This window comes from Sceloporus occidentalis, unplaced genomic scaffold (genome assembly GCF_023333645.1).
Source record: "Sceloporus occidentalis isolate IW3139 unplaced genomic scaffold, rSceOcc1.0.p SCAF_5, whole genome shotgun sequence".
Taxonomy (NCBI): Eukaryota; Metazoa; Chordata; class Lepidosauria; order Squamata; family Phrynosomatidae; genus Sceloporus; species Sceloporus occidentalis.
Window position 1 is genome coordinate 4,693,280 of NW_028316985.1, and position 21,746 is coordinate 4,715,025.

General features: G+C 42.5%; 1 protein-coding gene across 1 annotated transcript in view; it reads right to left on the reverse strand.

Moving 5' to 3' along the window:
- EXOC4 (exocyst complex component 4) overlaps positions 1 to 21,746 on the reverse strand; it is a 510,603-nt gene that overhangs the window by 27,351 nt on the left and 461,506 nt on the right. The window contains exons 16-17 of the mRNA XM_089527458.1: positions 17,613 to 17,791; positions 15,113 to 15,272 (exon numbers count right to left, since the gene is read on the reverse strand). Coding sequence (XP_089383584.1) covers positions 15,113 to 15,272; positions 17,613 to 17,791 — 339 coding nt within the window. The remainder of the gene's footprint in view (positions 1 to 15,112; positions 15,273 to 17,612; positions 17,792 to 21,746) is intronic.

Below are 21,746 nucleotides of genomic sequence, written 5' to 3' on the forward strand. Positions count from 1 at the left end.
CTCTGGAGCAGCAGAAAACAAGCTTGTTCCATCCTCAATAGGATATCATTTGAAATATGCAAACATAGCTATCATAACCTTATCCTTCTCTTCTCCACGCTAAACATATCCAGCTCCTCATAGGGCTTGGTGGTTTCCAGACCTTTTACTATTTTGGTTGCTCCCGTCTGGACATGCTCCAGCTTGCCAACATTGTTCTTGAATTGTGATACCCAAATCTGGACAAAGTATTCCAGGTAAGATCTGACCAAATAGAGTGGTACTATTGCTTCCCTTGATCTAGACACTATACTTCTATTGATGCAGCCTAGAACTGAAGCCTAGAATTGTTTGGTGGGGAAAAAGAGTTCTGCAGCTGAGACTTCTAGATACACCTCCTTAGACTCCCTAAACATTGACTAAATATTCCTAAACAGCAAGCAACAACAAAACTGCATACTCCAGAACTCCATAGGATTGAACCATGGACCTTTCCACACTAAAGAATTAATAGTACTAGGATTCCACTTTAATTACCATGGCTGCATCCTAATAAAATAAAATCCTATGGTTCTGGGAACGATAGTTGAGTGAAGCACTAGGGATCTCTTCCAGAAGTACGACCATTCCTAAAGTACACTTCCCAGAATTGTACAGGATGAAATTATGGCCATTAAAGTAGAATGATAGTGGTATAAGTTGCAGTGTGGAGGGGACCTAGCTGTGCCCATGCTGCTGTTCCATAGGAAACTTGGGGCAGAATTCAGTTGTATTAGAAACCCAAGTTCCAGTGTAAACCTCCTTTGCTGAATTATACAACAAAGAAGATTTATGGCTATACTAACTCCTTGATGGTTACATGGAACCTCCAGGTCCAGAATAAGTATAACTCTAGAAATCAGCAGCACCTATGCCATGTGTATAGCTGGAGGGAGGGAAATACAAAGACAATGGCTCCCCAAATCAGAATTCTGCATGACATTTTCCTTCCATCCCCAAATGTCTAGCATCGCAGCAATTTAAAATTTTAGCAGAACACTTAGTAGCAGAGTTTAGGCATTCAAAGATAAAAGGGGGAGAAAGCGACCAAAGTAGTGGGAAAGCAGCAAATATAAAAGTTTTTGGAGTGAATGATTTTCAGTGTTTCCTTCCTGGCAATGCTAGAATTTGAGGAGGATAAAGGAAAATTTCATGAGGGGGCAGGACTACCTGGCGAACAATGCCTCCATTTTGTCCCCCCTAGAGCCACATCCCTGACCTATACATCACTGAAAATATTTATATCCTGCCTTCTCACGAAAAGATGTCCGGCAAAATAGGTTTCAAAGAATAAACTGGCACCTTCAGTCGCAAAAATAAAAGGTCAGCCAATGAAATATCTATTAAAAGTAGAACCCGTTTTTTATTATTAAAAATACAGACTACAAAGCAGCAAAAGGCCCTGTGATGACATTTATTTCTCCTTCCCTTTCAAAAGCAGGTCTTTAAAAGGAAAACACTTTCCACATTTATATTTAGACAGGTGTTTGATACTTGACTATATAATGCCAGTCACACCAAATAATGTGCTGGATCTCACTAACTCTTCCGCTGGCATGTGTGGTTTTTAAAAAAGAAAAATGATATATGCTTTAATCTGATTTTAATCTTTTGATTTTTAACCTTATTTTAACTTTTGCACCTTGTGAATTTTAACAATACATTTTTGAATTGTTATAAGCTGCTTTGAGTCCTGAACACTGGGGAAAAGGCAGGATAGAAATAAAGATCATCATCATCATCATCATCATCATCCTACAGAACGGAGAAAGGATGCTGATTCAAGATGAGATTTAAAGCCCATTTTCAGATGAAATGATCTGAACCTCCCAAAACCCTCAGATCTTATCCACATATTAATTTTATTAATATGATTTCACTTTGGGGTTGTCATAAATGGGAAACAACTTGAAGGCAAACAACAACAATAACAACAACATACTTTGCGGGTCATATTTCCCCCCCTCCTGCTACTGAGGAAGCAACCGATGTATCCTTCTCCTCAGTAGCATCCGCACAGCAAAGCTTAGAGAAGTTGCTCTTTTTTCGGATGGCAATGCCTGTAATGCCTCAGCCCAGCCAACAGACCCCCAGAGTCAAAGCATGAAGACTCCCAGCTAGAAGGGAGATTTCGTGGAGAAATGAGAGGAGAGCCGATTTCTCAAAACCAAATGTTTTGGGATTGTGGGAAGGCAGCTCTTTGCAAATCACACTGGCTCCATAATGAGTGGCTTGAACCCATTCTAAAGACTAGCAAAAACATTAGAAACAAGGGGAGAATGGACAGTTAGACCTACATTACTATGATGAATGCTAGATGTCAATGTTATAGAGAAAGAGAGGGAGGGAAGATATAAATGCCATTTCAAGACATACAATTGGCCCTCTGCATCTGTGGATTTTTTTTTTAATCCATGGATTCACCATCCATGGCTTGAAAATACTCAAAAATAAGATAAACTCTAAATGCAAACCTTGCTTTTGTCATTTTATATAAGGGACACTGTTTCACTCTGCCATTATATTTAATAGGACTTGAGCATCCATAGATTTTGGTATCCACGGGGTCCTGGAACAAAACCCCAAGAGATACCAAGGGCCCACTCTAGTAGTAGTAGCAGTAGTAGTAGTAGTAATACTGCATTGTTTATAATGGGACTTGAGCATTCATGGATTCTGGTATCCACGGAGGTCCTTGAAGCAAACCTCAACAGATACCAAGGACCCACAGTAGTGGTAGTAGTAGTAGAAGTAGTAATAATACTGCATTATTTATAATAGGATTTGAGCATCCATGGATTTTGGTATCCATAGGAGGTCTTGGAACCAAACCCCAGCAGATACCAAGGGCCCGCTGCAATTATTTTGGACACCCCTGCATGCCTTTCCACCACCATATGCATACACCTTCAAAAATTCCCATTATTTCTCAAGAACGTGGAGATCAGCAAATTGGCCTCTGAAGTGATGCAATGAAATATTTGCTCAAAAGTAATTTCTGGGAGAAGATGCCATAAAGCCAGTGGATCCTTTGGGCCATTGACACAGCTACGCTGGTCTCATAGAAGATGCCATGTGCTCTTTTTATTGCATGCAGTGATCTTTAATTATTTGGTTTATTTCCAGGATTTATATCCTGCCTTTCTCCCACAATGGGATCTTACCATTGTTCTTTCATGTTCTAACAGTGCCCAAGATATATTCAAATGCTGTATATTACCTAGCAGTTGTTGTAAATGCCCTTGAGAACTTGGTGACATGATAGTCTATAAGCACAACCAACAAAATAATTACCTATGAAATGGGCATGGTGGGCAGTTGCAGTTCGATGATGCCATAGTATCCCCTACATTAATTTGCATTTGGGCCACTTCGAACAAGCAACAACAACAACAAAAGCAGGGACAGAACCCATCAACCTGACTTCCATAGTTATCCTTTCCTCATGTTCTGGAATTGGATTGTGGTTGCTTTAGCCCAAGGCTACCAGTTGCTGAAATCTGGATTACTTCCTTCTATGCCAGCCTAGCCAGTCCAGTGGCGTAGGCAGCTAAAAATAAAAAGGGAGGGAAAAGATTTAAGTCCACTTTTTTCTGAACGGTCATCTCCCTGGGAGTGTGGCAGTGGCTTTTTTGCACCTTGAAAAGGTCACCTTCCCTCCCTTCCTCACCTGCGCAGACTGCCAGGTGAGAAAAGGTTTTCCACCCTTTCAACATGTTTTCAGTTTAAGAAAATGGAATGCGCCGGTTCACTCGCCGCAACTAAAAGACATCCAATTTAGCACAACCAATGCTCTGAGTGACTATACATTTAAAAGGTCAGAAATGTAGGATTAAAACTGGACTCTGGGAAATGCTGAAATAACGTATCTACTTGGGAAAGTCAATCTCAAGAAGAAGAAACAAAAAGGGGGGGAGCCACCTAGAACAGCCGAGGGAGCTTTGCTGCTTTGTAAACAGACACAGTCTTTCTTTGTCAAGGTGAACGCTCACAAAAAGCTGTGTAAATCTACAGCACTATATAAAGAATAATAATAACAGCAACAACAATAATAATGTTCCACTCAGTATGGTGAATGGAGAAAATCCAGTTATGGAAGGCGTATTGGTTTGCACTTGTGCCGTCACAAACCCATCCCTCTTGTGATCCCCAGAGCAATTCCGTAACTCTTTCAAAAATGGTAGCAGGGGTATTATAGCAGGTTTCTTTTTTTAAAAAAGATGTAAGAGGAACAGATAAATGTACATATGGCAACTTATTATTTTCTGGAAAACTGACGCTGATATGTCTAGCGTGCAAACTGTGAAACTGAGGAGAGGTTGAGCTCACATCATGAGCAAAGAACGTGCGGTGTCTTTCTCTTTTTATGCCTTTCTTCATTTTACATTCAGGCTGCAAAAAGGAAGCATATTTAAAGGGGACACCCTCCTGAGAAGGATTTTGAAGCCTCAGGGCTGTCTGTTGAGGTGGAACTATACTGGTTATTTCAGCATTTTGCCGCTGTTTTCTTGTCATATTAAAAGTGTGTGCTCATGCACACTTAAATACCATTTACTTGTTTTGAGCCTTCAGGTCCAATACTCTGAAAGGCATAAAAATAAACCTTGGTTTTTGGTAACTTATACGTCCAACTCGCCCCTCTTCCATTACATGAGACACTGCTGGGGAGATTCAGGGTGCTGGACTGCTTTTCCCTCAAAGCAGGGAGGTGATGACACTGATGTCCCACAGGAAAGACTGTAAAGAAAATGTTAGCGGCAGCCACTCAGGGACTTTAGTCCTCGGAAGTAGCTAAAGGGAAATGGCTTGTGAGAGATGCAGCAATGGGAAGTGTAGACTGACAAAGAGAAAATCAGAAAATTATTATTATTATTATTATTAAACTTTATTTCTATAGCGCTGTAATTATACACAGCGCTGTACAAAGTCGGTAAAATTAGGAGTAAATAAAAGCCTGCCCAAGGCGTACATTCTAAGATAATAACAATTAAAAGAGGAATAGATAAAATTACCATATAGAAAAAAGAGAAAAAAAAACAGATTAAAAACATCAAATATCAAGCAAATCACATCACATCAAATAGTGTCAGACAGCCAGATGACAATCACAAATTCCCTGAGAACGCTTCCCTAAACAATATGGTTTTCAGCTCTGTCTTAAAGCTGGTTAGGGAAGTGATGAGCCGTGCATGCAGAGGAAGAAGGTTCCAGGAATGAGGGGCAGCAAGAGAGAAGGGACGGATCCGGGATGGGGCAGAGGAGATCCTAGGTTGAGAGAGGAGACTTTGGCTACCAGAGCGGAGAGTGCGAGTAGGAATGTAGGGAGAGAGAAGATCGGTTAAATAAAGAGGGGCCAGCCCATGCAGGGCTTTAAAGGTGAGTAGCAGAAGTTTGTACCTGATGCGGAAAGGAAGAGGGAGCCAGTGAAGGGAAGACAACAGAGGGGAGACATGATCATAACGGCGAGCGAGTGAAATAATGCGTGCAGCTGAATGCTGAACAGAAATTAATGGGTGGAGGTGAGAGAGAGGAAGCCCTGAACGATTTCAGAAGAGTAGGGTCTGGTTGAAAGAATGACCTGCCTGGGGCATGTGTGTGTGTGTGCGTGCACACATATGTGTGCTTCTGTGTATATGTGTGTGTCAGGGGGAGAGAACATGCCTTCAGGTCAACTCTGACATAGATAATTCCATAGCATCCTCACAATTCCACAGCACTGAGCCAAGGCCAACGGCTTGACAACGTTGAGCCATGGTTCTGCCTACATCACCACTGCCACCATATGTGAAGACTTCCACAGTCTCACTGCTACTACCAAGAATGAGGTCTTCCCCTGATCCCTACCTCGGCCACCAGCGTGAGGATCTCCTCTTGTCCCATTGTTGCGCACAGGTTCCTTCCCCTTATTCCACTACTTATCTCATCAGATGAATGGTTCTGCCTAACTCACTATCCCTTCCATATGTGTAAGTCCCATTAATATAAATAAAAATACAGTTGGCCTGCCACGTTTGCAGCCTTGACGTTTGTGGATCTGATTATTCACTGATTTGATTGATATGTTTTCTCTAGGAATCCCTAGGTCCTCTAGGGTGACTCTATTGTCAACATCTGCCATAGGTCATGCTGGAGGACCTACAAATTCCTAGGGAGAACACTTCTCTATGCATTTGTAGGTCCTCCAGCACAATTTCATGGCCAACATCTGCTAAGTCTTGACCATAGAATTGTCCTGGAGGACCTAGAGATTCCTAGAAAGATGTTCTCTCAGGTTTTAATTTTTTTTAACAAAATTGTGTTTTTTCCACTTTCATGGGAGTCTTGTGTTTCTAACTTCATTGAATGTGGAGGTCCTACTGTAATTTATAAATATAAATATAAATACAATACAGTGGTCCCTCCACATTCACTGGGGTTAGGGGTGAAGGGCCCCCGTGCATGTGGAAAAACGGCAAATAAAAAAAAAGGCTACTATTTTTACCTAACAGAACACCTCTTTAGGAATCTCCAGATCCTCCAGTGCAACTTTATGGTCAACATTTGCCAGAAGTTGACTAGAGAATCATGCTGGGGGACTGACAAATGCCTAGAGGAGTACTTTCTCTAGGATCCTCTAGGTTCTCCAACACAACTCCATGGCCAGCCTCATGCAAACTTGTGCTGGAGGACCTAGAGATTCCTAGGCAGAACATATTAATCAAAACCGCAAAAAATCAAACCGCAAAAGTCAAAGCCGCAAATGCGGAGGGCGAACTGTAAACAAATAAATTAATAATGTGAAGACTCCCACAGTCTCACTACTATAACCAAGAATGAGGTGGTGGTGGTGGTTAACTGCCTTTGAGTCGACCCAGACTCATGGCCACCCTAAATTCTCCCTTGAAGGCAGACCATGGAGCTGCGGTTGGACTTGGCAACCCTGCTTTCTTGCCTGCGTCTCCGGCGCCTCCCCTTTGATCACCCAATGCAAACGGGAATAAGAGTGAGAGATAGGCGCAGCAAAGCGGAGGGGCTGGCGCTTAATCCGCCACAGTTGGGGCTTTCTTGTTAATGGAGCACAAGTGCTAATTAGTGCTAATTAAAGCTGCGCCGAGATCAGAGCTCAGCAGAAACTACAGGGAAGATGACAAACAAGAGAAGGAGGGGGAAATTATGAAAGGAAAGGAAATATTTTTTGGGAGCCAAGTTCTTAATTGAAAACTAAGCAAAGGGTGTTCTTTTGGTGCAAACATAAAGCAAAATTCAGGCAGGCGCTGTTAAGAGGGATGTAATTCTTTATTTTACTATTTTAAAGCTGGAACAAGGCCAGAATTTTGCAAGGACTGTGTGGTATAGTGGTGGTTTGAGTGTTGGACTTGGGCTCTGGAGACCATGGTTCATATACGTCACGCTCTCTCAGCCTCAGAGGATGGCAATGGTAAAGCCCCTCTGAAGAAACTTGCCAAGGAAACCCAAGATTGGGTTGCCATAAGTTAGAAATGACTTGAAGGCATACAACAACAGCAGCAACAACAAGCTTCCTTCTTCGCAGGCTGGCCCTGTGATCTTCACTGCAGGCCCTTTTGTCTGTCCCTCTGTTATCTGCTGTATTTTTCGGACTAGATGCCATATCGAACACAACCGATGGCCAAACCACCTGAGGGATTGTAGGTGTTCTAATCCCTAGAAAGGAACTTTTCTTAATTCTCCCTGTCTTTGGAACATCCTTGTCACTAACGGGGTGCAGGGGTTCGGACTGTACCAGGGGACTCCCTTAGCGGGTGATACCACTGCTCCCCAAATGTCTACCTTTTGGCAGAAATGGGCTGTGGTTTTTGCCTGCATTCCTTTAAAACCTCGAAGCTCAGCAGAAGAGATGGTGTGACGGAGGCAAGACTCGGTGGGTGCAGGAATGAGAGGCCTCAGGGTTTTAATTCTTTTTAAATTCTTTCAAAATTGTCTTTAAAAACACTGAAATCTTACCAAATTTTTACTTTAAGAACATGAAACTATGTAAATATAAATGAATTTAATCTGCGCCTATGATACTGTAATGTAAAGGTATACTGTTAATTTTGGTAGTTGTTTATGTCACGACTATTGCCATTACATCAGTGATAAACAGGATTAAAATTATTGAGTAATATCAGTGCAAAATACATTATGTACTAAAGATTTTTGTATGGGGGTGATATGGGAGGAAGTCAAGGGGCATGTGTATGTGTGAGACATCATGAGTTACTACACTGGGTGACATCAATCCTAGTGATACCACTGTTGTCACCTATTATTATTATTATTATTATTATTATTATTATTAGTATGCTTTATTTATATAGCACTGTAGATTTACACAAGCTTTTCTGGTGCTATTATCTTTTTCAGCACTAAGTAAAGACCAGCTGGTTTGCCCTTTAAGTATCTCTCCACACTGATTTGATATTTTTTTATCTGGCTTTTTTGGTTGTTATATAAATCATTTTGGAGGGCTACTTGTATCTGAATATAAGGATGGAAAGAAAATTTGAAATCTTTGCAGTTCAAGATTTGTTCTGCATTAAAAACGCCCATGATTTTTTTTGGCACAGAAAATTGTGTTTGCTGCACAAAAAACAAGTTTCCTGCAGAGAAAACAGCCTTTTCATCACAAAAGCAAAGCAAAAAAATAACATTTCTTCACAAAAATCAAATTTCTAGCATAGAAAACAGCGTTTCTGTGCAGAAAACTTTGTTGTGCAGGTGGTATTATTATTATTATTATTATTATTATTATTATTATTATTCTCAGAACTGGGTCTCAGAGTGGCTTTACGTTTAATATGCCAAGAAAATGTTTTCTGTGAAGCAAATGATTTTTCTGCACAGCAAAACCTTTTTTCCTGTGCAGAAAATATTTTCTGCATAAAACATGCATTTTATTTATTTATATATTTTTGCACAGAATAAGTCCCAAACTGTAAATAGTCTTCACAAGCTGCAGGTGTTTGCAACTATCTTGCAGTGAGGAGAAAAATGTAATCCAATAGTATTTGTTCTGGCCTGTGAAAACAAATTTTATGAAGATTTGCATCCTGATTCTGCATCGTCATTTATAAATGTTGAAAATAAACAGTTCAGGGAGTTTAACTTTTTATGTATTCGGACTTTATTGATTTTATTTTCTTCAACTGTGCCTGTTTTCATTTAAAAATTGCAACACATTACCATGCCAAGCCCACTGATCAATACAGTACAGCCATTTGTTTAGTATACCGGGACTTTGAGGCCTGAACGCCAGATCCAGGGAGAGATTCTAAGGATAAAAGGGAAAGGTGAATGACTGGAGCACAAGGGGATCTTGTAGCACCTTCGAGACTAATTGGAGCTGCTTCCACATTGCAGAAATAATTCAGTTTGACACCGCTTTAACTGTCACAGCTCAATGCTACGGATTTCTGGGAATTGTAGATTTGTGAGGCATTTAGCCTTCTCTATTAGAGAGCTCTGATGCCCCAACAAACTACAATTCCTCAGTTAGTCTCCAAGCTGCTACAAGATCTCTTTGCATACCGATCCAGACTAACGTGGTTATATTTTTGAATTAGAGCACAAGGAATGGAACTGCTCATGAAAGATGTGCCTTGGCCCCAAGGACAGAGCCCAATCCAGGCTCCCATGTCATTGAGGCAGTGAATCCACTCTGGGCTTCATGCTGAATTTTAAAGGCACTAAACCTATTTTGGGGGAATAACAGCATCCTGGAGTGCTTCTTTAAGACTCAGTTTGAAATTTGGATTGCATTCTTCAGCCTTCTGCTATGGAAGCCATAAGGTCTTACTGGCCCAAACCCTGCTCTCCAATCTGTTTGTATTCCAGGTCCTTCATTTACAGCCAAAGGCAGGAAGCAAACCGTTGGTGGTTCTGCTCTAGTCCTCAGTTTTGCACATGGAAGAATTCCCTGAGAATATATGTGTGCATCTCTGCACCTGTAACTACGATTAACCAACCTCTGGGCAATGAATGGAAACTAGGTCTTCTTTTGAAAGAAAGAAACATTGATATCAGAAACAGAGAGGACATTTCACACATGCCTACACCGCTCTCACAATTTCAAAGACAAAAATGTACAGGCAGAGATTCTGGAGCCCCTTTGGCTTCCAATGAAATCCGTGGGCAATGCACTACTTGGTTTTATTCTTAGGAAATATGCTCTCCATTTAACCTTGCAGAGTTGTAAGGACATGCTAAGAGCCAAAATCCTATTGTTAGTTTTGACCAGACTAGAGTGATTCAATTGGTTGCACCTATGTGCTGACTCACCATTCAACAATGGCACCTTTTCATCCTGGAGAGAAGTGACCAGTGGAGTCCCACAGGGCTCTGTCCTGGGCCCAGTGTTATTCAACAACTTTATCAATGACTTGGGTGACAGAATTGGGGGCATACTTATCAAATTTGCAGATGACACCAAATTAGGAGCTAATACTCCAGAGGACAGGATCAAAATTCAAAATGACCTGAATAGACTAGAAAGCTGGGCCACAGCTAATAGAATGAACTTCAACAGGGAGAAATGTAAGGGCGAAAAAATGAAATGCACAGATATAGGATGAGGGACACCTGGCTTAAGGAGACAACATGTGAAAGGGATCTAGGAGTCCAAGTAGACCACAAGCTGAACATGAGTCAACAGTGCGATGTGGCAGCTAACAAGGCCAATGCGATTTTAGGCTGCATCAATAGAAGTATAGTGTCTAGATCAAGAGAAGTATTGTATTCTGCTCTGGTCAGGCCCCACCTGGAATATTGTGTCCAGTTCTGGGCACCACAATTCAAAAAGGACATTGAGAAACTGGAGCGTGTCCAAAGGAGGGCGACTAAAATGGTGAAAGGTCTGGAAACCATGCCCTATGAGGAACGCCTTAGGGAGCTGGGTATGTTTAGCCCGGAGAAAAGAAGGTTATTATTAAGAGGTGATATGATAGCCCTATTTAAATATTTGAAGGGATGTCATATTGAGGAGGGAGCAAGCTTGTTTTCAGCTGCTCCAGAGACTAGGACCCGGAGCAATGGATGCAAGCTGCAGGAAAAGAGATTCCACCTCAACATTAGGAGGAATTTCCTGACAGTAAGGGCTGTTCGACAGTGGAACACACTTCCTAGGAGTGTAGTGGAGTCTCCCTCCTTGGAGGTCTTCAAACGGAGGCTGGATGGCCATCTGTCAGGGATGCTTTAATCTGGATTTCCTGCATGGCAGGGGGTTGGACTGGATGGCCCTTGCGGTCTCTTCCAACTCTATGATTCTAACAATTGACTGAACAGATCTACTCTACTTGGGACTAATCCATGGCCACATATGCATATACTGCATTGAACTTTAGGGGCTAATGGAAGCATTTGTTGTTGTTGTTGTGTGCCTTCAGGTCATTTCCAAATTATGGTGATCCTAAGGTGAACCTATCAGAGGGTTTTCTTGGCAAGTTTCTTCAGAGGGGTTTGCCACTGCCATCCTTGGAGACTGAGGCCTGTTACAGACTGCCAAAATAAAGCTGCTTCGGGTCTCTTTGGAGGTATGCTATTTAAATGATGCATGGGTCCTAAGAGTCTGGAGGTCGCGCCAAAGCCACATTTCATTCCTAAGCACTGGAGTGCAGCTTTGGTGCAGCTTCCAGATTCTTAGGATGCATGCATCATTTAAATAGCATACCTCCAAAGAGACCCGAAGCAGCTTTATTTTGGCAGTCTGTAACAGGCCTGAGAGTGTGTGACTTGTCCAATATCACCCAGTGAGTTTCTGTAGTTGAGCTGGGATTTGAACCCTGGTCTCCAGCATCCTAGTCCAACGCTCAAACCACTACGCCACATTGGCTCTCTAAACGAAGCATACTAATTTAAAAGGAAATAAATGTAAATAATCATGCGTCTACCACCAGAAAGAGTCAGTAGATGGCAGCATTATATTATCAAATCCCCACTGCTTGAACAGACACATTCTGGATTACTCCAGAGTGGAAAACCCCTGCAGCTTGCTACAGAACAAAATTAAAAACAAGAGACCCACACGATGACAGCAGAAAAGGGACCTTGGCAAGCTGGTCCCATTTGTCACAACGCACTGGCACCAAAGCAGATCTGCATCCCCAAGTGAATGCATGTTGTCACCTCAGCCCTGCGTCAAAATGAGATGGTAACAAATTTTTGGTACGTTTGCCAAAGATTTCAGTAGGAACTGAACTGGCTCCAAAACATCTCAGCCTGCATTCCTCCCAGGTTGCTGCTTATCAAGAGCCACATCACACCTCGCAGAACAATCTGCTATTGCAAGAGGATCTTTCAGGGAAACCGAGTTTGCTTCATTTATCCATCATCACTCTCAAACACACACAATGTATGAAGCTGCTTTCCACAGAGGTGCTCCATGAGATGATTTAGTTTAGGGTGGTCTTCTCTGACCATAAGTGGCTAGTTTCCATTGGGCATCTTTTCCAGTCTGGCTACCTGAAATCATTCAACTTGAAATGCCTGCATATAGTTATGTGAGATTGGCCAGTGAATTATGGCTAACCTACAGACACAAACACACTCCAAGTTCGTACACAGTCCTGATTCTCCTTGTTAGGCACTGCTTGTTGAAGAGCTCCAAGAAAGCTCGTCTATTCATACAGTGAACTAAACTGACCCAAGGGGAATTGCTTAGACCTCTAGGTCAGTGATCCCCAAACTGTGCCCTTTAAGAGATTTTGGACTTAAGCTCCCAGAAGCCTCAGCTATGTTGGTCAATGGTCTGGGATTCTGGGAGCTGAATACCAAAATCTCTTAAAGAGCACAGTTTGGGGGATCACTGCTCTAGATGTTGGAGAGCCAGCATGAGCACTGGACTATGATTTTGGAGATCAGGGTTCAATTCCCTGTTCTGTCATGGAACCCCACTAGATGACCTTCAGCCAGACACACACCCTCAGCCTGAGAAAATCTCATGATAGGTTCTCCTTAGGATCATCCTAAGTTGGAGGCACCCAACAATAACTCAATGTCAATGAGCAGGAACTGCCAGTATTCCTCACCATGGCTATACAGGCTAGGGCCATTGCAAGTCTCAGTCTGACAACATCGGGAGGGCTGCACACTTTCTACCTCTGCCATATTTAGTGCTCAGTTGGTGCTGCATAAACACAAACAGTGACTCGGAGTGTGACAAAAGAATCTCACCATGCACACAAGGCAGCCCAAGTCAGACACCTGGGATGGATGAGTCCATATTAGCAATACAGTTGGATATAGGAAGCCACTGTTATACAGCCACCATACAGAAGCTGCTGGCATGCTCAAAGTTAGCAGATGTTGCTTAAGGGGTAGTTGGTACTGGGGTTGCCATGTAAAATGTGGAACAGGGCTTCTGTCCTTTAATGGTTGTGTAGAAGAGGAAAATTCAGCAGACGTTGCTTAGGAAGGTCTTGGTACTAGGGTTGCCAAGTGAAACAAGAAACAGAGCTCCTGTCCCTTGACTAGTTGTACAGAAGAGGGAAATTCAGCAGATGTTGCTTAAGGAGATCTTGGTACTAGGGTTGCCAAGTGAAATGAGAGACAGGGTTCCTGTCCCTGTAACAGCTGTGGAGAAGGGGGAATTTCAGCAGGTACTGCTAAGCATTAAAAGGACAGGAGCCCCCTCCCTTATTTCACTTGGCAACCCTAGCACCAACACATGGCAAATGCTTAGAAGAGATGCATTCTGAACCACAGAGCAACCTCACTCTCCCATGCTCATGTTGCTCTCAGTTTATTCTCTTGACTCTTTCTCCTGTGATGCCAAGTCCTGCCAACCGTCCTTTGTGCTCAGGTCTTCGTTTTGGGTGCCAGTTGTTGTTGGCACATGTTCCGAGTCCTGCACCTCCTGCCAAAAACCTGAGCTAATTTAGTTAACATTTCAAGTTGTATGTGTGTGTGTATGTTTTTTTTTTAAATCATTTTAAAAGGAAATGATTGAATTTGAGAATTATATTCCGGAGAGAATTGGTAATGGAGTCCCCCCCCACCTCTCTGCCTCGGGGTTTTGCAATTTCCCCATGTCAATGTTATTATGAATAGGCTAACTCAATAATGAGATCATTCCCCATATGAGAATCCAAATAATTGAAGCTTGCCAGAGGACTTTGTTCCCCCTAAATCTGCTCAAGTCAGACTTCTTCACCCATCTAATTTGGTCTCGAGGAAGAAGAAGACGGCGAGGAAAAAAGGGGACAAAAGACTGTATGCGTTTCCCTGTCCATTATGGGTGGATTATTCTTGTCCAAAGAAGGGAGGGGAGGATAGGAACAAAAGATATCCCCCCCACTCAATCCAGACAGGCATTTTGATTTCTGACCCCAAAAATATCCTTATGAATATTTCATGCATTCAACTGCCCATTGCTGAAATGACTAATACCAAGATTAAACAGACAATCGGCCAGAGAGAGAGAACTAGTGAGTGAGCGATCTGTGCTTCTATCTGTTTGCAAAATCAATGCAATTTTTCAGGGTGTGGGGTGTATGTGCTCCTAAGACTTGTTTTCACTAGCCTTGGTGCTACTTCATGGCCTGTGCTGAATGACTGCAAAACTGTGTATGGAAAAACTGCCCAGGCCACAGTTCTACCTGAACACAGGATTTGTGGTATGAGACAACATTCACGCTGCACATTTAGGAATGTAAGACCAAATCTTGTCCAAATCTGAGCAGGCGAGAAAGAGGCAGTAGGAAGGAGCAAATGGTGGTGACGATTTGCAAGGAATGATTTGGTGCTCAGCAACACAGATGGCTTGAGCAAGTGAGCCAAACTATACATCATAAGTGATGGTTTGTGCAGCTAATCTGACACCACGAAAGAGCAGTTTTGATGTTGTAAAAGAAGGCTCCAAGAGCCAAAACATATGCTTCCCCATTTGTGGGCATGATAGTTGCCTGCTTGAGAGGGCAGGCTATTTTGCTACAGTGATTTATAGAGACTTTTAGCAATGTGTTTTCTCATATATGGGGAAAGGAAAGTCCTACCAAGCTGGCACTTGGGCACTAAACCCTTGCCACAAGTGCTCCCAGGTTCAGCTTTTGCCCTTCAACCTTTCATCCCAATGTTAATAGGGCCAGAGTGACCATCCAACCTTGCAAAGTCCAGGTCAGCTTCCCGTGACATGGTGATGTTGGTCAGGTTCTGCTGAAGGATGAAGATATTTCGACACATCTTCTTGATGCCCGACTCGCTGATGCGCTTGAAGTACTGGGCCCCATTGATGAGGATACAGGAAATCAAGTGGCCCAGACCTAGAGGGAATAGGAAACGTGGGACAGATTTCATACACAGGCAACCATAAGAAGCGGATTTTTTTTTTAAAAAAAAAATCTTTCTGCACAATGGTAACTTGTAAAATAACTTGATTCTGCTTAATGGAGTATGTGAAGCAGCTAATGTTCTGCTTTTCTACAGCACCAAATTCTCTTGGGACAAACATGACAAAAAATTCAGTGTATGTTTGCAGTGGGGAATTCTTTCTAAGCTAGTTTTACAATTTTGGCTGGCCTGGTTAATAAAATGTAATGTAAGAAACGCTGTGGTGGAGGGAAGGGAGAGATGTGAGAGTGGGGCTGGCTGTTTAGGATGCTAGGAGAGAATCCACAGAAACAGCTCAGCACTCCGGAACTTTGTTGGATCCTCGGGTGTCTGTCGATTCTGCTTTGGGGCTACCACACTGCTAGTGCTTGTTTCTGTACCCCTACCATTCCTTCTCTGTCTGCAAATGTTCAGGACAAGCACAGCAGACAGTAGAAATGTCACCTCCTCAACACTGTGGAAGTAAAAGGTTTTTTATATATGGCCAAGAAGAATTCACTCTGGGATAAATGCTGCCTGGGGATAATTTCTGGAAGGCTTTTTTAGAAATCATTTTTAGCACTTTGTTGTCCACTCTGAGCCTTTAGAATAGGGTGGGGCTTCACATCGAAAGAAACAAGTCTTCAAGTAAGCTGTTGCCTTGTTGTTGTCATTTCCAACTTATGGTGACCCTATAATGGGGTTGTCTGGGGCTGAGACTCACCCAAGTGGATTTCCATGGCTGAGTGGGGAATCGAACCCTGGTCTCCAGAGTTGTACCATGCTGGGTCTATGAGATGTTGCCTACCTTTGTATGATCACCTGGGCCTGAATCCTATTGGAAGTCCCAGCTAGAGTAGATGCACTGAAGCAATGGTATTATACCTGAATGTTGATTCGTCATTCAACAACTGATCTATGCTAGTTGGGATACCCAACAAGATTCAGGCCCAATACAGACATCTCACCTTTCTGTAACAATATAGACACACTCATCTTTCTGTAATTTATTTCATCTTGGAATGGTTTAGGCATTTATTGCAAACATATCTTTCTGCCAACCATGGAAATGATTTTGTTTGTGTTTAATGACAAGATAGGGTTGGTCAGGTTGAATAAAGGGATTGCAGCTCCTGTAAATAGACTGTGGAGTGGGATGAAACACCATAAAGCTATCAAGATGGGCAAAGTTACCTATGCTCCCACATCTTCTGAACCCCAACTTTTTCAGTTGCACTATCTTCTCCCAACATAGACACTGCCTTCTCTATAAAGTAGGAGGGAGGGGGTGTCCAGGAGTGTCCACACCAGAGCTTCCGTTGGATTTAGGAAGGTGAGCAGGACAGATACCTTCATTATCCTTAATGGAGCTTTATAGTACCTTGTCTTCTCCACAGTCTGTTAAAGATAAAAGAAAAGAGCCCGATCCCATAATCCAACCTGGCAACTGCATCACCACAATAACATCAATTTAATTTATTGTTGTTATTGTTTTATGATGTCGTAAATTGGTTCAAGATCTGATTCAAATTGGAAGAGGCATCAAAGTATTTCTATTAAAAAAAGTTGTTCATCCTCCTTATTCCCCTCCTTCATAATTGGGGGGAGCCCTTGCCATAACTGTGGAGTGGCAAAAAACGTTAAAATTATAAATAACTAGTTAAGTTGGATTCCAACTGATGAGGCTCCCAGAGTGAATCCGCATCTGCTTCCTACCTCTAGGAATTGAAATCCAGGTCCTATCAAGTGATCTCACCATCATCCAGAAAGACACCCAAGGGTCATGCGATCAGCAAGCTTTCAGATGTTTTGAAAGGTATCTCCTCTCTCGCTGGTGGGGAAAATCCTTGTCTGGGATTGTATGGCTTCAAATAGAGACCCACAATGGTTGAAAGTTTATTTGTGCCCTTGCCATCCTTGCCACACAGGAAACCAGTATGCCATGAAGTAACAATAAACCCAACCCTTCTCCACAGACGCCTAGGTTTTCTGTGTGGAGGTTTTTTCTCTCTCGTGGGGGAAGAGAGTTTCCAAACATGTGATATTGGTAACTCCACCTTCTGCCCACCATTTGCAATTACAGCAGTCCAGATTGCCCAAAGATCTACCACCTCCATGTGAATTACCCCAGTTGAACATCAGTTTCCATAAGCTCATGTCTTAATTCAATCTGACTTAGTCTGTACCTGCATATTCGGATTCAGTAAGGCTTATTTTGCTCCAAAAAGGGCATTCATCACTTTTGTTCCAAACTGTATGTGCCACTGATGCCCAGTTCCTGGAAGGAAACTAACCTTCAAAGATGTACTGGAACTTGTGCTGCTGAAGACTGGCGCTCATGGCTTCCTCAATAGCACTGATGTCCTTATTGAGGCGCACCACCAGGGGGTCATAGTCCATGCTCTCGACATTGGCAACAATGGCATAGTTTCCTTGCTTGGCCAAGGGAATCAAGTAGTGGAAGCAGTGAACCCTGGGAAGAAAAGATGATCATATGTTTTCATATTTAGCCGGAGAGCATTACTTATCTTAATCAACGGCTGCAATCTGGGCATGCAAATAGACACAAGGGCTCCTATGTGCACGTTCAGCTCTGCACATGAGACTGCTCTGTTCACAGTTATGACATGATGAATGTGTGATGTTATGGACTTTTTGTAGAGAATGTTGTTTTCTATTAAGATAATTTGGTTCCATATGTATTGGGTAATAGCAGTAATCAGGCAAGGGGCTGGTGGGAGGGGATTGTGAGTGGAGAGTTTGGTGTAGGGTGTGGGGTGAATAATAATAATAATAATAATAATAATAATAATAATAATAATAATATGATGTATCCTGCTTTCCCCCCAAAATTGGGAAGAACGAGGATTAGGGTTAAACCAGGCTGCATGTACACAGCAGAATTAAGACAGTTTGACACCCCTTTAATTGCCATGGCTCAATGCTATGGAGTTCTGGGATTTGCAGTTTTGTGAGCTATTTAGCCTTTTCTGTCAAAGAACTCTGGTGCCACAACACACAACACACCCCAGGACTCCACAGCATGGAGCCATGACAGATAAAGCAGTGTCAAACTGGATTAATTCAGTGTGGCAGCAGCCTTAGTCAGGTTTAGAGATTAATGAGTAGGGTTTAAGAGTCAAAACTGGAAGCCACCTTGGCTCTTATGGAAGCCACCTTGGGTCCCAGCCTGGGAGACAGGCGGCCTATAAATAAAGTAAGTAAATAAGTAAATAGCTTAAAGAGAAGAGTGTGAGGGTAAAATATTTGTTTTAGATATATTAAAATATTAAGTCTCTTTTGTTATGTTCAAGCTTCAATTAATAAAGTACTGGTTTTGTGTATCATACGCTTTGACATTTGGCAAAGCTATGTATATAAAGAATGGGTTCAGACACGATGTCTATGTAGGCAGCAGAGAATAAGGAGAGAGGGTGTTCAGTGGGGATAGAAACTGCATAATATTCCACTCAGGAACCTTGTGGGGAATCTAGTAGATCTAGTACGTCCCTGCAGTGGTGGCCACAGCAGTGGGTCCTTACATTGGTGGCTGAGGTGAGAACGAGGGGAAGCATTCATTCTTGGTGTAGCAGTGGGATTGTGGAAGTCTTCACATATGGTCGTAACAGTGAGTTAGGCAGAACTGTTCATCTGGTGAGATAAATGGTGGAATAAGGGGCAGGATCTTGACAGAATGCTCCATTCATGAGATTTGCCACTCCATTCCTCTAAGGAATGAGAGAGTGTGACTTGCCCAAGGCCATTCTGTGGTTTCCATGACTGGGAGGCAATTCAAGCCATGGTCTCCCAGAGTCCTAGTCTACCACTCAAACCACAGAACCATGCTGGCTTTGATGCTACTGGACATATAAAAAGTCTGGCTTTTGTCCAAATGGGAGAAGTGTATATCATCCCCTCTTTGGATGAAACTCAGGGAAATGTAGAGAAAGGAACCAGTGTCTCTGTCTCTCAACTTGTTCCTTCATGGGGATGTCCAAGATACATCTGAACTGAATGGTACAAAAGGCAAAATTTGTAAAGTGTGTCAATTACATACATTTATGCAAATGGACTCAATTTCCATAATGCATTCCAATTGCAGATTATGGGGTTTGCGGTTGCCTTGATTGCTTGAATGAAGCAGTTCTGAAGCAGGGGCTTAAAGCTGGGAGAGGAAGAGAAATGGCAAATATGTGCTTGGAGAATGCTAGAGAAGCCCATTCTTGCCTGGGGGCAGAGAATCTAGAGTGAGAAATATTATCCACCTCTATGCGGTCTCTGAGGTCAGTGGCTGGAGTCAGAGCCAGGCTGGAGGTCAGACTGCCAGGAGTTATATCTCTCCTGGCCAGTCTGGAGGCTTTGTACTGGTAGCCAGTCACAGCGGTTGATGTTAGAAAGTCCCAGATCCTTCTGAAACTGGAAATGATCGTAAGGCTTGAACCCAATTCAGCTCACTTGACTATGGCTTTGTTAGCTGCATATCCAAAAGCTCCAGGTTCACACCCTGGAATTCCTGATGCTCTCTGGTAGACAGATTTTGAGGATTGTGGATGTGCAGCTTCAGGATTAGGGAGATGGATTCTAAGTACTGGTTGTACAGGCTGAGTCTTCCTTATCTGGAATTCCGAAATCCAAAATATCCCAAAATACTCCAAAAATCCCAACCTTTTTTATGGGTAGCTGAGAAACCATCTGCTTTCTGATGGTTCGTTCTACATAAACTTTTGTGTCATGCACAAAAATATTAAAAATGTTGTGCATAAAATTACCATCAGACTATATGTATAAGGTGTATATAAAACATAAATGAATTTTATGTTTAGACTTGGGTCCCATCTCCAAGGTGTCTCATTGTGTATATGCAAATATTCCGAAATCCCCAAACCTCTGATCCCAAGCATTTTGGATAATACAATACTCAACCTGCACCATTCTGGCATTGCCATCCTACTGGTGAACTGGTGGTGGGATGGATGGGCAAGATGGATACTTGGCTGTCCGATTTTAGTCTGATATGTACAAAATGTTAACAGATCTACATTATGGCCCTGAAAGTCACCCATGGGAACACTACTGCTGTCTTCACAGTCCCACCTCTCCCTGAAGCAGGGACTTCTCAATAACCTGAATATCCTAAAGGCAGAAGATCCCATCTGGTTTTGGAAGCTTAGCAAGGTCAGCCTTGGCTAGTACTTGGATGGGAGATCATCAAAGAACACCAGGTGTTGTCAGATCTGTTTCAGAGTAAGGAACTGGCAAACCACCACTGAATATTCCTTGCCAAAGAAAACCCGACAAAATTCATGGGGTCATCATAAATCAACTGGTGACTTGAAGGCACAGAGACACACAAGCTGTTATTTTAACCACCATTAAGCCAAAGCTTGAGAAAGTTCATTTTCTGGAGTAGAACATAAAGAACGGTCAAGCAGGATGGCCACTGGATCCATGCTGGCTGAGGCATTCTGAGAGTTGCTGTCCCCAAAAATAACATTTCTAAACTCTGGGTTAGCTATGGCTAAACCTACCCAGGACTGCCAGATTCTGAAGTCTCTCACTTCAAATTCTGTTAAGCAGGATCTTCATTACTCTTAATTTACAGTTAATGATAGAGGGAGAAACCTCTTTAATTCAGGGGCAAAGGGAGAGTGGGGTGAGGGAGTGTCTAAATTTGTTCCAGGGAGGCAGCTCCCACTCTTACCAAAGGCCAGCTTCTGGTTTCTTAGCTGCAGTTGAAAGGGGGACTGAGCAGCAGCTCTGCCAGCCCAGTATGGTTTTAGCAAAAATGTAATGAACTACAAAAGGCAAGTCATGTTGTTCTCACCCCAAAGTACCCCTCCCTCAGTGCTGAGAGATTTGCGTTGACCTTGAAGCAACACTGGCATTAAGATTTTCTGAAAACATTGTTGATTGCACAGCGGGAGAGTTGATTTTGTGCAAAATGTGTCTTTGAGAACACTAACACTGATCCGTGGCTGGCGCCAAGTCACTAAAAGCTCCCCCAAAGGGCAGGCCTTTTATTGACTAAAGCTGCCTGATAAAGGTGACATTCTCAGAACAAAATGACAACTTACTACTTTTTTCTTTTAAAGTTGAAATAGAATAATAATAATAATAATAATAATAATAATAATAATAGAGGGGGAGAGGTGACCCTGGTTGGTGACTTCTGCTTTAACTATAACTTGCATTTCCATGTGTCATTCCGACTCACCTCTGCCATGGGGAAAATACACACAAAGGTCCACAATGCTTAGATAAATTTCATGTCAATAGTTAAAAATGTGGTTGTCAATCTTTGGTCCTCCAAATGTTTTGGACTTCAGTTCCCAAGATTCCTCATGGATGGCCAAGACGACTGGGGCTTCTAGGAGTTGAAGTCCCAAACATGTGAAAGACAAAAGGTTGAGAAGCACTGAGTCAAAATG